The sequence below is a fragment of the Chanodichthys erythropterus genome, chromosome 7 (assembly GCF_024489055.1).
Source record: "Chanodichthys erythropterus isolate Z2021 chromosome 7, ASM2448905v1, whole genome shotgun sequence".
Lineage (NCBI taxonomy): Eukaryota > Metazoa > Chordata > Actinopteri > Cypriniformes > Xenocyprididae > Chanodichthys > Chanodichthys erythropterus.
The window spans coordinates 33,998,066-34,016,166 of NC_090227.1; the positions used below are offsets into that span (position 1 = coordinate 33,998,066).

An 18,101-nucleotide genomic window follows, 5' to 3' on the forward strand; every position below is an offset into this window, starting at 1 on the left:
CATTTATAGAAGTTGCAACACAAGCATATTTAGTTTAAAATTTAAAGGGTTAGTTCACCCAAAAATGAAAATTATGTCATTAATTACTCACCCTTGTGTCATTCCACACCCATAAAACATCTTTGGAACACAAATGAAGATATTTTTGATGAAATCTGAGCTTTCTGTCCCTCCGTTGGGACTCCAGTGTAACTACCACCCCTAACAGCAACATACAGGTGCTGGTCATATAATTAGAATATCATGAGAAAGTTAACTTTTTTTATTGTAAATTATTTAAAAAATGAAACTTTCATTTATACTAGATTCCCTACATGTAAAGTAAAACATTTCAAAAGTTTTTTTTCCTTTTCTTAAATTTGTTGATATATTAATTAAATTAGAGCGTACAGCTAATGAAAGTCCATAATCCAGTATCTCAATATTAGAATATTTACATTTGAGTTTCATTAAATGACCATCCCTACAGTATAAATTCCAGGTATCTCTTGTTCTTTGAAACCACACTAATGGGGAAGACTGCTGACTTGGCAATGGTCCAGGAGACAATCATTGACACCCTCCACAAAGAGAGTAAGTCACAGAAGGTCATTACTGAATGGGGTGGCTGTTTACAGAGTGATGTATCAAAGCATATTGAATGCAAAGTTGACTAGAAGGAAGAAATTGGGTAAGCAAAGGTGCACAAGAAACAAGGATGACCACAAGCTTGAGAATACTGTCAAGTAAAGCTGATTCAAACACTTGGGAGAGCTTCACAATGAGTCAAATGAAGCCGGAGTCAGCGCATCAAGAGTCACCACACTCAGACATCTTCAGGAAAAGCCACCAAGCCACTTCTGAAACAGAAACAACATCAGAAGCATCTTACCTGGGCTAAGGAGAAAAAGAACTGGACAGTGAACAGAGGTAGAAAGTCCTCTTTTCAGATAAAAGTAAATTTTTCATTTCATGTTGAAATCATGGTCCCAGAGTCTGAAGGAAGACTGGAGAGGCACAGAATCCAAGCTGCTTGAAGTCTAGTGTAAGTTTATGAAGTTAGTATTGATTTGGGGGGCCATGACATCTGCTGGTGTTGGTCCATTGTGTTTTATCAAGTGCAAAGTCAATGCAGCCATCTTCCAGGAGATTTTGGAGCACTTTATGCTTCCATCTGCTGACAAGCTTTATGAAGATGCTGATTTCCTTTTCCAGCAGGACTTTTGCACCTGCCCACAGTGCAAAAACCACTTCTAAGTGGTTTGCTGACCATGATATTACTGTGCTTTATTGGCCAGCCAACATGCCTGAGCCCTGGATCTATGGAATATTTTCAAGAGAAAGATGAGAAACAGTCGATCCAACAATATACAGATGATCTGAAGGCGCAATAGTGCCTCAGCAGTGCCACAGGCTGATCACTTCCATGCCACACTTCACTGATGCTGTAATTTGTGCTAGGAGCAAGTCATTTGCTGTAATATGTGCTGCCGACCAAGTATTGAGTGCACAAATGAACATACTTTAAAGAACTTGAACTTTTCTGTTTTGAAAATCCATTTTTTGATTGATCTTAGGAAATATTTAGTATTTTGAGATACTGGATTTTGGACTTTCATTAGCTGTACGCTCTAATCATCAAAATAAAAAAGAAACTTTTGAAATGTTTTACTTTACATGTAGGGAATCTAGAATATATAAAAGTTTAATTTTTAAAAATAATTTACAATAAAAAAAATGAACTTTTTCACGATATTCTAATTATATGACCAGCACCTGTAGTGTGGCCCAGATCTGGCCCACATTTGGTATGTGTGGATTACACACGGACCAGATGTGGGCTGACACTGTTGCTGTCAGGGACTGACAGGTACAGAATGTGGTAAAGACGTCATAAAAGTAATCCATGTGACTCCAGTGGTTTAACCTCATTTTTATGAAGCAACGCAAGTGCTTGCTTTGCGCTTCATGAAATTGAGAAACCACTGGAGTCACAAAGATGACTTTAATGATGTCTTTACTACCGCTCTGGATCTTGAATGGCAGAATTGAAGGAGATGTATCCGCCGCAAAAGATTGAGCTAAGTGAAAGCATATCCTTGATGTCCCACTAGGGACGAAGTAGTCTCAACATCAGACATCACGTCCACAGACCGTTGGCTGAACGTCTGATGCATATAGCACACTTAACCGGAATCACTCCAGGATTTTTCTAAGTAGTCATCTGGTTGGTTGAATTCTACAGGATGTACAGGGGATGTGTGTCGTGTTCTTTAACGGTCCCCCTGGAAACAAATGCCATGATGCTAAAACCCCTCGTGGAAGAAGAACGGCATTGTGGATCAACTAAATGCTGGATATTCAAAAGTATGAAGTTCGTGGGTCCATTGTTGCAGTAAACATTCTTGAATGAATTAGATGCATGCCGGTCTGTTATTGTTGGGACTTCGACACTGCATTTTCACACCCCTAAACATGATGCGAAACAAAACTGACTGTGACTGGTTGAGTTACATATTAGTCAAAAATCCTCTTGGGCAATGAAAGCCACGATAAAGTCCAGACCTTCTGCTGTCAGTCAGAAGGTTTGGCTACGCAAGACTAGGGACGAAGGGGAGTAAGTAATTATGCTGAAATAATTATAAGCAGTAGCTTTAATCACAATCACATTCAAAACACTACTCCACAGGACAATGAAAAGTCATTTATGCATTTGTAATCATTGCTTTTTTAATTACCGTTAACAAGTGATACATTTCATGTGACAAGTGATAGATGGCTCATTTCCCCAAAACAGATGCTAGAAGACCTAGTGAAAGGTTAAGTGTTGATATGAATTTGCCTGAACCATTATGAAATCTCTCCTGTTAAAGAGACAGAGCAACAATTCTACAAAAGTAATGGAAGATCTTATGGCAAAAAGACACCTATTAAAATGATAATGACAATGATTTTCGTCCTTGCGTGTTCAGGAAGATAACAATGGCAATGAGGTCGATTTTAGCTAGCAACATTAAACTGTCAATCTAAATGTAATTTTGCAATCAGAAAGCATGCATAGCCCCATGTGCTTTGGATCACAAAGTCAGGACGGTTTGATGGATCAGTTGATCTACTAATGTATTGCCCTGCAATGACCCAGTTAACTGAGAGAGGGCGCTAATTATTTCCCTTCCTATCCATAATTGACAAATGACACATTTCTATACAGTTTTTACATTTTCCAGCCTGGAATGTCCAGTTTGAAAATTCAGCAGGCATAGCTGGAACAAGACAGGAGGAGGGTTAAGACCAAACTAAGGAACTTTTTCCAGATTAAACCGCACCTACACAACTCTCTTTGTCCTTAATTTTCACCCAGTTTGAGGCGGGCAAACTCATTGGCCAGCTGCAGAGCTTCCTGTATGCAGTGCGTGTTTCTACCCGTAGCCTGGGCAGACATGTCTTTACCGCCTCCTTTTCCATCCAGCAGAGGGCACACTTCCTGAACCCATTCGCTAGCCTTCAGGCCCCGGTTTGCAACATCCTGGAAACACACAAAGAGCAAATTGGTGATTTTAAATTCATACTGTACATATGCATTAATGTGTCTAGTACCATGAAAGTCAAAGTAATATTTAACCAGCATTTTACTTCTGAGGTCAACTGAAAATCAAGCCGTTACATTTCACTGAACACAAAATTGATGTGCGCTGATTAATCATTCATAATAAAACTAAGAATGTGTATTAAGAAAATAATCTACCAATCAAAAGTTTGGGTTCGGTTAGATTTTTTTCATGTTTTTGAAAGAAGTCTCTTTATGCTCACCAAGGATATATTTATTTAATAAAAAATAAAAATAAAAGCAGTAATATTTTGAAACATTATTACAATTTCAAATAACTTGTTTTCTATTTTAATATATCATAAAATGTAATTTATTTCTGTGATGTTAAAGCTGAATATTCAGCATCATTACTCCAGTCTTCGGTGTCTCATGATCCTTCAGGAATCATTCTAATATGCTAATTTAGTGTTCAAAAAGCATTATTTCTTATCAATTTTTAATGTCAGTTGTGCTGCTTAACTCTTTCAGGACTCTTTGATGAATCAAAAGTTCAAAACAACAGCATTTATTTGAAATGGAAAACTTTTGTAAGTATGTCTTTATAGTAACTTCAATTTAATGCATCCTTGCTGAATAAAAGTACTAATTTCTTTCAAAACAAAACAAAACAAAGGTGCCCTAGAATCAAAAATTGAATTTACCTCGGCATAGTTGAATAACAAGAGTTCAGTACATGGAAATGACATACAGTGAGTCTCAAACTCCATTGTTTCCTCCTTCTTATATAAATCTCATTTGTTTAAAAGACCTCAGAAGAACAGGCGAATCTCAACATAACACCGACTGTTACGTAACAGTCGGGATCATTAATATGTACACCCCCAATATTTGCATATGCCAGCTCATGTTCAAGGCATTACACATGGGCAGGGCGTCTGGATGTGCACAGCTGAATCATCAGACTAGGTAAGCAAGCAAGAACAACAGCAAAAAATTGCAGATGGAGCAATAATAACTGACATGATCCATGATATCATGATATTTTTAGTGATATTTGTAAATTGTCTTTCTAAAAATGTTTCATTAGCATGTTGCTAATGTACTGTTAAATGTGTTTAAAGTTACCATCTTTTCTTACTGTATTCACAGAGACAAGAGCCGTCGCTATTTTCATTTTTAAACACTTGCAGTCTGTATAATGCATAAACACAACTTCATTCTTTATAAATCTCTCCAACAGTGTGTAATGTTAGCTTTAGCCACGGAGTACTATCAAACTCATTCAGAATCAAATGTAAACATCCAAATAAATACAATACTCACATGACCCGAAGCATGCATGAAGTATGCATGATGAACATCTTGTAAAGATCCATTTGAGGGTTATATTAGCTGTGTGAACTTTGTAAATGCACTGTATTATAGTCGAGAGCACGGGGGGCAGGGAGTGCGCGGTTTAAAGGGGCCGCAGCCTGAATCGGTGCATAGTTAATTATACCCCAAAATAGGCAGTTAAAAAAATAATTTAAAAAAATCTATGGGGTATTTTGAGCTGAAACTTCACAGACACATTCAGGAGACACCTTAGAGTTATATTACATCTTGTAAAAACTGGTTCTAGGGCACCTTTAAGCTTTAAAGTAGATGTTGTTAAATATTTAAAGAGAACCTTCATCCATCTTACAGAATAATTTTCTCCCTGACCCCGTTTACCTGAGGCACTTGGCACAAGCAGATAATTTTTCCTGCATCGTTGTCCACAGTAAAAAGCATAGCAGCAGTCTGTGGTGAATTTGTCTTCAGTAACTTCAGAGACTCATTCAAAGCCTGTGGAAGCACAGAGGAATCATTTAGACTTTCATAGAAGAGAATTTAAAAACTGTATTCATTTCAACTATAGAGTCCTAATTTGAAAGGACAGTGAGACATTTACCTTTGCAGATGCTCCACTCTCCATCTCCATCACTATTAGAGGTTGGTTAGGGTTGCTATCGATGATCTCCTTTGTCTTTTCCAGGACCTAAAATTAAAACTGTGTGTTCACAGCTGGTCTTTGACTTTCTAATAATCTCTGTGACTAACTATCAAACATCGGAATCATGTTTTCTTACCCTCTTCTGTACATCAGCCTTACTAGCACGGTCCAGGTCATCCATGATCTTTTTAAGACCCTTCAGGGAATCCCTCATCTCATCCTTCTGCCACTGAGAGATCACTGCAGTGCCCAAGGACTGAACATATATGCATACAAGGATTCAGTACACTTATACCAGACAAGCAAGAGCAGAACATGATTGAGTTGAACTCACCTCTGTCATATCAGCAATCTCCTTCTGAACGTCTTTATTTGGGGCAGTCTGAGCCTTAACTTTCTCTGCCATGGCATCTAGACCCAGCTTCAGGGCATCAGCTTTCCTCTGGGCCTGACAACACAAACATCACCTGTCAAGAACTATTAGGAATGGGAGTCATAAGGAACTTTATTATTCTGCTTCCTAAATGATTCACCCACACACCTAAAAATATACTGCACTAAAAAGTATTTAAACATGTAAAAAAACAAAAAAAACACTGTTCTGAATGTGTATTTACACATTGTTCTATAAATAATCAGTTAGTAATAATATTGAATGAACTCTCACAAGTCTTAAGCACATGATTTGTGCGTCTTCATAACAGATTCATTTAATTAACAGAACTGGCTCAAAAGAATCATTTGTGAATCAGACTACACTAGCCACACTGTGCGTGCAAACAACAAGAACAAGACAATAGAGATATTTAATCTTTGTCTCATCCTAGGTCTTCCTTTCATATCACATTCAAATCAGACAGCAAAAACCAGTTCCACATTCCCCCAACCTACATCACATACTACATACTAAGTATCATTCAAAAATAAAAGGGTGTGTGCATATTCATGTTGGCCACGCCTTCTCCAACCTTCTGAGCCTCTGCTCCAGTCACTGCCACAATCCTCCTGATTCCTTTAGCAATGGCCTCCTCTGATACAATCACAAATGGAGCAGCATGACCAGAGTTCTGCAGGTGCCTATGGGTAAAAACGATCAATAAGAAAACTATGAGTAACCATACTCAGAAAACAGTGAAAGGGATAGTTCACCCAAAAATGAAAATTCAGTCATTATTCACTCACCCTCATGTCGTTTCAAACCCGTAAGACCTTCGTTCATCTTCGGAACACAAATGAAGATCTTTTTAATGAAATCTGAGAGCTTTCCGTCCCTCCATAGACAGCAACTGACACTTTGACACTTCAAAATGTTCATAAAGAGATCGTAAAACTAATTCATATAAATTTTAGTCCAAATTTTCTGAAGAGATACAATTGATTTGTTTGATGAACAGATTTATATTTAGGTTTTTATTCACATATAAACATTGATCAGTAAACATGAACAGAAGCTCAACGAACCTGCTTGATGCTTGAGAACAAACCTCTCACGGAAGCTCGAACGTGCTGCATAACATGAGAATGAACCTCATTGGTTCTCACACATCAAGCAAACATGCTTTAGCTTCTGTTTACCATAACTGATATGTGAGCTGATGAATGTTTATATGTGAATAAAAGCCTAAATTCAATCTGTTCATCATATAAAGCGATTGTATCTTTTCAGAAAATTTGGACTAAACCGCTCAATTCATATAGATTTGTTTTATGATCCCTTTATGAACTTTTTAAAGTGTCAAAGTGATGTGTAGACTGTTTATGGAGGGACAAAAAGCTCTCAGATTTCATCAAAAAGATCTTCATTTGTGTTCTGAATGACGATCTTGCGGGTTTGGAACGACATGAGGGTGAGTAATTAATGACAGAATTTTCATTTTTGGGTGAATCATCCCTTTAATTCATTAGGGCTAAGAAAAATATTATTTAACGACGGTTTCATAAAAAAATATTTTTTCATGAAGCATAGATGGAACAAAATACAGAAAATCACAGAAATCTAGATGTGCTGCACATGAATGAAAGCGAGGAGCTGAGTGGGCCCACTTTTGCAATATTTGAAGTTTATAATATTAAATTCTAAAATATTCATACGTTCCACCACAGAACTCGATGGAGGTGAGTGAGCCTGCAGGGCTGTTGGGATCAGCCAGCAGCTCCTCCACTGGAACGCCAATAGACACCACTCTAACAGGATCAGGGTACGTCTCATCAAACACTGCCCGCAGACCCTGTATGGCTTTAGCTGCTGCAAGAGGAGCATCCAGAGCGTAGACAGCCTGAAGAAAGAGAGAAAGAATATTTCAAATTGTGAGAGAAATTATGAAAGAATACGAAAGTGTTCTTAGGGACACGTAAACTATATATGTTTTCAACAGGATAACTTACAATAGGTTATGTTTTGTTTTCAGAATATCTGCACTGTGAATACTTGTGAAGAAAGTTTCAAGCGGTATGAATACGAATGTTTGAAAACATCTTTGAAAAAGCCTGTTGAATGGACTTGACCTTGGCGTCACGAATCAAGTTGGAGGCGATCTCTTCTGTGCGCCGCACTTCATCTGTGCTCATTGCTCCTTTAGCTGTGAAGTCAAAGCGCAGTCTGTCTGGAGCAACCAAAGAGCCCCGCTGATCTGCCTCTCCCAAAACTGAACGCAAAGCAAAGTTAAGGATGTGTGTGGCGGTATGGTTACTCATGATTGGCCTACGACGAGCCTGAGAGAAAAAAGAAAGGGGAATCATGTTGCATTCTGTGCTCTCTATAAATGTTCATAACATCCTATCCATCAATCTTTTTTGTCTGGATTAAATGCTGTAAAAACATTTTTAGAAGTAATTTCATTACATACCTCATCCACATGCAGAGTTAGGTGGTCTCCAACCTTCAGTGTGCCGTATACTGTACCAATATGCAGCACGTATCCTCCGCGCACCTGAGTATTCTTCACTGTGAACTCCATCCTCTGAAGCAGCAAAACAAACACATGACAGCAAATTGAATCATAACTAAACTAAGCAGTTCAGCTTCTTTCTACAACCGTTATCAGTTTCTTACATCCTCAGCAGAGTCGTTTTCTCGGAGCATGTAGCCTTCATCAAAGCTCTGCCCACCCTGCTCGGCATAGAAAGAGGTCTTGTCGAGCAGCACTCCGCACTCTTGACCTGTGGTCACCTCATCGACAAATGCACGCTCCCTCCTGAGAGCCAACACTGTGCCCACTGCCTGTTCAAACTCTGAGAGGGACACACAATGTCACAGGCATGAAAACCTACATGGAAAAACAAACAGGAATAGCTAAGGTGTAATTCGTACCATATTTGCCATTATCATCTGAAGTGTACTTGTACTTGGGGCTGTCGTCAGTGGCAGCGACACCTTTGTTTCTGAGCTCTTCAATGGCATAGATGTCCAACATGATGTGGTCCTCATCCCCAGAGCCTTTGCCCTGAGACTTCAACTGTGTACAAATGTTTTTATTTAGACCCATTTACATTAACAAAACACTTATTGTTATCGGTTACTATTGGATATATATCAGCTGACAAAGGATTTTTAATTGTGCATGCTCATTTTTGTCTATTTTACATTTAGATTAGCTTTGCCATCATTATAAATAAAATACAGTCAAAATAAAATTATCTGTGTTTGAATTTCTATGAAATTATTCTGTGCTTAATAGAAATTGCAGTGCATAAAAAGAATGAACTGATTTCCACCTGAGCAGCTTTCTTCTCCTCCTCAAAGGCCTCCCTGTCCACCTCCATTCCCCTTTCCTCAGCGATCAGGGCTGTGAGGTCCAGAGGAAAACCATATGTGTCGTACAGCAGCCAAGCTGTGTCACCTACACAAAACAATGACATATATAAGGAGAAATAAAAATTTTATATCAGCTTTAGAATGTGGATTTACAGTTGATTTTAGCATGAGGACATAGGGGGAAAAAACAAACAAACAAACCCTAGTCTGCATATAGTTTTTTTATGAAGAGTTTTAAAAAAACACTCTCTAATTCAGTCACACTGTCATTTAAATTATTATTATTATTATTATTATTATTATTATATAGTAATATATAATACAATACTACAAAATTTCTTTGCTTCCAAATGTTAAACCATAGAGCTTTTATTTTGGCAGGAAAACACAGCGTAAGCTTAAAGCCTCTGTTCCGCTGACAAAAAAAAAATTATAAACAATTCTTATTACAATTTTGGGTAGATGGTTGGCGAGTGTTGCGTTTTATAAATGCATGTTAAAAGCAACCCAAACTCCTTCCCTTCAATCATTTAAAAAACTCAAATGACCTATTTTGGATTCAAAATTGTGATTTTCGCCAAAAGAGATTCAATCCTTGCACCTCATCAAAGGGCATTTGGCTCGGCACCTGGCTTGTTTAGAGAGTTTGTTTTGGAACATGGTGCGTTTTCACTGTTAGTTCAGTTCGCTTAGGCATACAGTGGCATGAAAATGTATGTGAACCCCTTGCAGAATCTGTGAAAATGAGAATTATTTTAATAAAATAAGAGGGATAATAAAAAATGCATGTTATTTTTTGTTTAGTACTGTCCTGAGTAAGATATTTTACATAAAAGATGTTTGCATTTAGTTCACAAGACAAAACAATAGCTGAATTTATTAAAATAACCCCATTCATAAGTATGTGAACCATTGATTCTCAATACTGTGTATGGTTACCTGATGATCCACGACGGTTTTTATGTTTTGTGATGGTTGTTCATGAGTCTCTTGTTTGTCCTGAGCAGTTAAACTGAGCTCTGTTCTTCAGAAAATTCCTCCAGATCCGATTCATCAGTTTTCAAGCATTTTTGCATATTTGAACCCTTTCCAGCAGTGACTATATAATTTTGAGATTCATCTTTTCACACGGAGGACAATTGAAGGACTCAAACTAGTTTTCACACCCCGACTCTTAATGCATCGTGTTTCCTTTTGGAGCATCAGTGAATGTTTGAACCTTTTTTAATAGTTGTGTGTTTGAGTCCCTCAGTTGTCCTCAGTGTGAAAAGATGAATCTCAAAACCATACAGTCACTGCCAGAAAGGGTTCAAATATGCAAAAATGCTTGAAAACTGATGAATCTGCAGGAGCTGGAGGATTTTTCTCAAGAACAGAGCTCAGTTTAACTGCTCAGAACAAACAAGAGACTCATGAACAACCATCACAAAACAAAAAAACAGTCGTGGATCATCAGGTAACCACACACAGTATTAAGAATCAATGGTTCACATACTTATGAATGGGGTTATTTTAATAAATTCAGCTATTGTTTCGTCTTGTGAACTAAATGCAAACATCTTTTATGTAAAATATCTTACTCAGGACAGTACTAAACAAAAAATAACATGCATTTTTTTTTTATCATCCCTCTTATTTTATTTAAATAATTCTAATTTTCACAGATTCTGCAAGGGGTTCACATACTTTTTCATACCACTGTATATGAACATGGCAATTACACTTGGATCCGAACCAAAGCATCACTCCAAGATCGCCTGAATGTATATCATATATACAGTATATGACAGCTACAGATAAAGCCACAATAAGCTTGTGGAGCGAACTTGTCAATCCATCTTGATGGATAACTCAGTGTTATGCACATGAGACTTACATAAACACATTTTAGTACATATTTTAGTCAACAGAACCAAGAAGAAAATGCTACATTGTAACAAATTAAGTCCCCGTTTCAAAACAAATCAAATGATCTACAGGTCTGAAAATGCCCTAAGAGAAACTCTTTGTGGTATTATGTGCTTTACCTGGTATAGTCGTGCTGTCTCCAAGACTCTGGATCTTGCGGTCCAGAATACGTCGTCCCCTGCTAAGGGTTTTTAGGAACTGTGCCTCTTCCTCATTGATGATATCCTTTACCATATCAGGATCTTTCCTCAACTCTGGGAAAGCATCACCCTGTAGACAGCCATGAATCATTAAATGGCCATCAGAGATAGAACTGAAACTGTATTTAATGAAAGAGCATTTCAATATTGCAGGGGCTGCCACTTTAAAGGTGGTAAAGAGGATGTTTTGTTTTATACATTTTTGCAATATTACTTGAAACTGTCTTTACTAAGTGATAAAAGACTATTTATTAGGTGCACTGAAAGGAATATTATTAATATACATCATCTGTGCACGAGGTAGGGCCTCGTGCACAGATGATCATCGTGTAAACGATTGGCCCTCTGGCTTGTCAATCACTGCCATGATGTTCCTTGTGAGAGACGCGCGGCTGCGCGCTCTAGTAACTTTCCACACTCTACATGCGCCGCATGCAATGTTTTTGTCAGGAGACAGGAGTAACAATTGCAGATTATGAGTTACCTGCGGTGAGTCCGACATAATGAATCCACTAAGTGTGTGCGCGGCTTAACGATTGTAAGGCCGATTATGAATGTAAATTGATACTTATGACTGATCACGCTCAAACGCGTCCAGTCAGAGCCAGTTGAGTTCAGTCTGCGATTACAGTCGGTGTTCAAATTCCATGTGAAAGTATATAAATCTGCTTCAGGAGCAGGAAACTATCGCTGTATGTTGAGCACAATGTTTTAGCTAGTCGTAAAATGTGTGCCCGGCTTAATAACACAGCGAATGTCGGTGGTAAACAAACACTCGTGCACGAGTTTTGGGAGGCGTTCACTTGAAATGAGCTGTGAAGGAGGGGGATTGTTCTTCCGCATGCGCTCATTTCAAAAACTCAGTCGACAAAAACATCCTCTGTACCACCTTTAAATAAACCGTTCCTTATGCACATAAAGTGATGAAGGAAAAAAATTGGCAGAGGGCTTACCAGGGACTCAACCACTACATCTACTAAGGAGGCGAAGAAGCCCCTCTGTGCTTCCAGCTTCTCGTGAGAGTATCGCACTGCACGACGCAGAATTCTCCTCAGCACATAGCTGCGAACACAAAAACAGACATAGGTCACATAAACATATATTGAGTATATCAAGTACATGGCAAACAAAAACACCATCATCTCACCCTCTGCCTGTGTTGTCAGGTCTGCCACCATCAGACAAGGCAATAGTAATGGTGCGGGCGTGATCAGCCAGAACACGGTATGCCATGTCGATACCATCTGTGTCTTCTGCACCAACCTTTCCTGTGTATGCCCTGGCACCTGTGCCCTGAGAACCAAGAACATTTTTTTCAATTACAAGCAAAAGAGCGTTTGGTCATGTTTCATATGCTTTTCTACGATTATACCTTCTGAATGGCTTCAAAATAAGGAACAAACAGATCAGTGTCATAGTTGGACATCTTGTTTTGCAGCACAGAGACCAGGCGCTCCAGTCCCATCCCTGTGTCAATGCTCTTCTTAGGCAGAGGCTTTAGCACCGTCTCTGACTCCCTGCATGGAGAGGCCATGATGTATGTGTTTAGAACAACATGTGCATACTAACAGCATCTTTGTGTAAAGAATTAGAGGTTGCAAGATGGCACCCATGTTAAAATTCTGGCCAATAATGAATATACACTACCGTTCAAAAGTTTGGGTAGGTACGATTTTTTAAAATGTTTTTACAAGTTTTGAAAGTCTCTTATGCTCACCAAGGTTAAATTTATTTGATCAGAGCTTAAGATATTGAAATGTAATTTAATCATGTGAAGGCAAAGCTGAATTTTCAGCATCATTACTCCAGTCTTCAGTGTCACATGATCCTCCAGAAATCATTCCAATATGCTGATTTGGAGCTCGAGAAATATTTCTTGTTATTATCCATTTTGAAATCAATTGCTGCTCTTTTTTTTCAGGTTTGATGAAAGTTAAAAGAACAGCATTTATTTCAAAGAGAAATGCATTGAAACATTACTGTCATTTTTGATTTAATGCAATTCAAATATATATATATATATATATATATATATATATATAGGCTATTATATATGAAGTTGATAGCTGATAACCAATAAATGGCTAATACTAAAATTCATACTACACCATTTAATTCATCCATTCACTGAACAAATCAAACATTTAAATTAATGTTTTTAAAGATTAATCACCCTACTTAATATTAAATATCCAATATTGGCTGATACTGATAAATTAAAGGAAAAAAAAACTGATTTCAGCCAATAACTGATTTAATACTGATATATTATGCATCCCTATGAACAATAAATTACATAAGAAGAGTCTCTAAAAATAATATCTCTAAGTATGTGTGGACTTTTAATAAAGTGTTACCATTGTTAGCTAAAGTTAACAAGGAGCAGTAGTTTACCGGTTGAACTGGATGAACACCAGGTTCCAGATTTCAAGCACATTCGGGTCATCCATGTTGACCAAGTGGGCGGCATCTCTGCCTCCAATGCGATCAAAGTGGATCTCACTGCATGGACCACAAGGACCAGTGTCACCCATCTCCCAGAAATTATCTTTCATACTGCCGGGCAGAATACGGCTCTCCTCCATTCTGGGACAAAGTTGAGACAAACGAAAAATATTTTACTATTTCACATCAATAACTTAATACACCTTGTAAATATTTTTTACTCACCCCAAGTCCAGCCAGATCTGCTTGCACTCCAGGTCAGGCTCCAGGCCTGCATCAGCATGACCACCAAAATAAGTCACATAGAGGCGCTCAATAGGAATGCCAAACTCCTGCGTCAGCAGCTCCAGAGCCATCTTGCAGGCCAGGTGCTAGATATAGAATGAGCAAGACAGAAATGAAGGGATGCTAAGAGAAAAGGGCAAAATTAGTTTTTCATTTATCATTTTAGCAGCACATAAAGTACTATGAAGAAACACGCCACGAGTTTACAATATACAACACCTTTCTCGCCATCTCTTACTTTGAAATAATCACCAAAGGACCAAGAGCCCAACATCTCAAAGAAAGTGTGATGGTACACGTCTTTGCCCACATCATCAAGATCATTGTGTTTGCCGCCAGCACGAATGCACTTCTGTGTGTTTGCAGCACGCCGAAGTCTGGCCATTGGGTGGGACGGGTCGATGGTGTTCAGGAAGATGGGCTTGAACTATTAAGAAGATGGAGGTGACAATTTTCTATAACAAATTAAAGGCCATTTATTTAACTAGGTTCAAATCTCCTTACCTGGTTCATCCCAGCATTGGCAAAGAGCAGAGTGGGATCATCTAGCGGAATGGTGGCTGATGAGTGGACGTACTGATGCTCATGACGGCGGAAGAAGTCGATGAACTTCTCACGGATCTGTGCAGCAGTCAGCGAAGAGTCCATGCTGGTTGTGTTTTTCTCGGTGGACTAGGGATATATACAAACACGCAGTGAGTCAGAAACCGGTTTTACAAAAACAAGGTGGAGTAAACATGCAGCTGCTTTGTAGTGCGGTTAATTGTCAGTCAAGAATGTATTATGGATATCTGCTGCCTGTAAGAACACCAGGCGCACCTCACAATCACCGCATCCATACCGGGACATTCAAGAAATGAACCCAGTTGGTGAAGAAGCAAAGCTTGCAAACCCACCAAACAGACAAAATCCTCTCTGCTAGGCAAAGACATGCAGAGAAATTATGCTAGTGTAAAACACATGACTGATGTTGACTTTTTCCACTATCTCCAACAAACCGGAAGTCCTTCATTTAGAGTGCAACTGCATCATATGTCAGAGCACTTGCCCACATGGCTATGGCTCCAATGTATTATAATCAAAACTATGAGTGTAAGTGAGAATTGACAGTATTTTTCCACTAAAACATCATTCTTTTAACAATATTTATGTAAAATGGCGGTTGTATATAATATTTTATAATTATTTAATCATTATTTACGTTGATTAGTCCTATAAAACTACTATTTTTCTTCCAGATGTATTGGGTCATCTGTGGATATAGTAATACATTCATTATTTTCATTCAAATCATGGTGAATACTCAGACAGTAGTGGCTATTTCAAAACCATTTTGAAGGTTCTGTGCAACTGCCACTAGGACAATTGTATGCAAATCTTCCTCACTGGAGTATTGAAGGAAGCTCCTCAGCAGGTGGAGCCAGTATGCAGCAAACAATAGACATCCCTGAAGTAATTACAGCACCACTCCCATTACAACTAATCCAAAACATAAAGACATCTTTTTCCACATGACAACTATAACTATTCCAGCCATGCATGCCAGAAACTGCATCCATTGTGAAATAATGAACTGCTTTAACATCTGCATGCTGAGAACCATAATTTATGGACTTAAAATAGTTATTTTAAAATACAGCTTAACTTGATGCTTAAAAATAATTCACTTGTCCTGTCAATGTTTTTACTGGACCCACTGCAAAAATTATATTTTCATATCATGTTTTTATGCGTGTCAGAATATATATTTTGTTTTTTTAGTTACGTTTTCTTTGCAAAATAATACTAATCATTTTCAACCTCTAAATTATGCTTCCAAGACTATCAAATTATAACATTTCATTGAATACCACAATTAAATCATCAAAATTTGACAACAGTTACAAAAAGAAAGCCACACATGGATAATCAACAAATGTAAGATGTAGTGACGCTCATGTTACTTAATAGGATGAATCACTTGTGTTATATTTCCCAATTTGTATGCCAGATCGAATAAAAGCTTTTGCTAAATGAATGAATGTAATCTATAATAAATATAATAATGTAACATTGACAGTTATATATATTCATATACTGTAAATACATGAATTGCTTTTATTATGTTCCCTCAAGTCAGTTTGAATAGGAGTGTTTGCAAAAAATAGTAAATGTAAATGTAATGACGATGCAGCACTGGCAAGAAGCACAGGGCTGTGAAGTGGAAATTATTTAGTAGCCTTTTATTAACATACTAATAAAAACCTTACTTAGATTTAATCTAATTTAAAGCAAAGACCTGGGAAAGACTGCAGCAAAAAAACAAACAAACAAAACTTCATTTTCAAAAGAAAATACTGGCTCCATGGGACATCCTTATTGTTGAGTCCTGGATAAAAATATTAAATAGTGTAAAATGCATCTGACAATGCTTTATGAAGGACAAGAAATGGGCACATAACACGATGCACCAACATTAGTAAGCAAAACAAGTTAACAGACCATGTCCTGCACACAGTGAGGTTCACCTGACAACAGAAGAAAGCTTTGGCACATAAAAATGTGAGATGAAGAGCCATAGATAATGATGCTCTGTGATCCTAGAGGACGTATAACAAGATTTACTACAATAACAATGCCTGCAAAACATCATTCCCATGAATACTGAACTATATAAATGCAAATGATAGTTTTCACACATATAAAAAATCTGATTTTTTTGCTGCACTGCTTTAACAAGTGCACTGACATAGGCCAAACCCCTATAGACCACAGTATGATGCAAGCTAGTGCTGACTTATGCACATCAACATCTCCATCATGATTTGCATTATCAGGATTCTGTACTAGTCAAGTAACCCAGTCATTATGTCAAGGTAACATACAAAAAGCGTTGAATAATAGAGTCATTCAGATTTATTTTATAATAGCACGCTTCCTCTAAGCACGAGACAAGGCTAAGCTGACGATCCAGTCATTCACTAAAACACCATATAACTGGATATACAGTCTCACGATACAGGACATAAACACATATAGTAATAACGGATTGCATATAACGTCATGAAACAGATAAAAAGCTATTAAAACTTACGAATAATAATCTTATAGCCGCTTCAGAAGCCAGTCACACTACTTCCCACGCCGGTTGAAACCAAAAGGAGAGTCGACTAAGTACCGCCCACAACATAGATGATTGGTTCAGGAAGAGCGATGTTTCAGTGTTCGTAGTTTCTATTGGTTTAGGATGCTGTCGATCACGAAAAAGACGGGACTGGATATGTCAACTGTGCAAAGGACGGAACTGGATGATGCAATGATAAAGTAATAGTGCAGTGATATTTACGTTATTATTATCTTTATTTTGTTATACAATCGTGATTTGCTATCTGCTTATTTCTTCTGGTTTATAAGAATTTCTGTTAGGTTCTTCTAGAATCAAAACAACAACACTGCTCTAAATAATGCAATATGTTATATGTTTAAATGGTTTAAATTGATCATTATGCTTGGTGATCTATAATTTTATTTTCTTCATATTATTATTATTATTATTACTAGAATTCAAATTGATACAGCAGTAGACTGTTCAAACTATAATGCAATGTGATAGAAGGATGAAAGAGTTTGCACAATTTTTAAGGTAAAATGATGCAATAAAAATAAAATTAAAGGATACTTCAGAATTAAAATTTCCTAATAATTTACTCACCCCCATGTCATCCAAGATGTTTTTGTCTTTCTTTCTTCAGTCGAAAAGAAATTAAGGTTTTTGAGGAAAACATTCCAGGATTTTTCTACCAATAGTGGACTTCAATGGGGACCAGTGGGTTGAAGGTCCAAATTGCAGTTTCAGTGCAGCTTCAAAGGGCTCTACACGATCCCAGCCGAGGAATAAGTCTTATCTATTGGAACGATTGGTAATTTTCTAAAAAAATGTAAAATTATATACTTATTAACCACAAATGCTTGTAGTGCAGTAGCATCCACAACTTTACACATTATGTAATCACGTTGGAAAGGTCA

At 37.6% G+C, this 18,101-nt stretch overlaps 1 protein-coding gene across 1 annotated transcript; it reads right to left on the reverse strand.

Moving 5' to 3' along the window:
* Positions 1–2,696: 2,696 nt before the first annotated feature.
* Positions 2,697–17,241, reverse strand: LOC137022816 (alanine--tRNA ligase, cytoplasmic-like). The gene is made up of 21 exons (XM_067389283.1): positions 17,170–17,241; positions 14,601–14,768; positions 14,335–14,523; positions 14,037–14,182; positions 13,761–13,952; positions 12,739–12,883; positions 12,514–12,659; positions 12,320–12,428; positions 11,286–11,436; positions 9,219–9,343; positions 8,815–8,959; positions 8,557–8,735; positions 8,351–8,464; positions 8,010–8,216; positions 7,596–7,780; positions 6,473–6,581; positions 5,839–5,952; positions 5,641–5,760; positions 5,463–5,549; positions 5,243–5,356; positions 2,697–3,505 (listed from the first exon to the last, which is right to left on the reverse strand). The coding sequence occupies exons 2-21, from the start codon at positions 14,742–14,744 to the stop codon at positions 3,326–3,328; spliced, it is 2,901 nt and encodes a 966-aa protein (XP_067245384.1). The 5' UTR covers positions 14,745–14,768; positions 17,170–17,241; the 3' UTR covers positions 2,697–3,325.
* Positions 17,242–18,101: the final 860 nt, after the last annotated feature.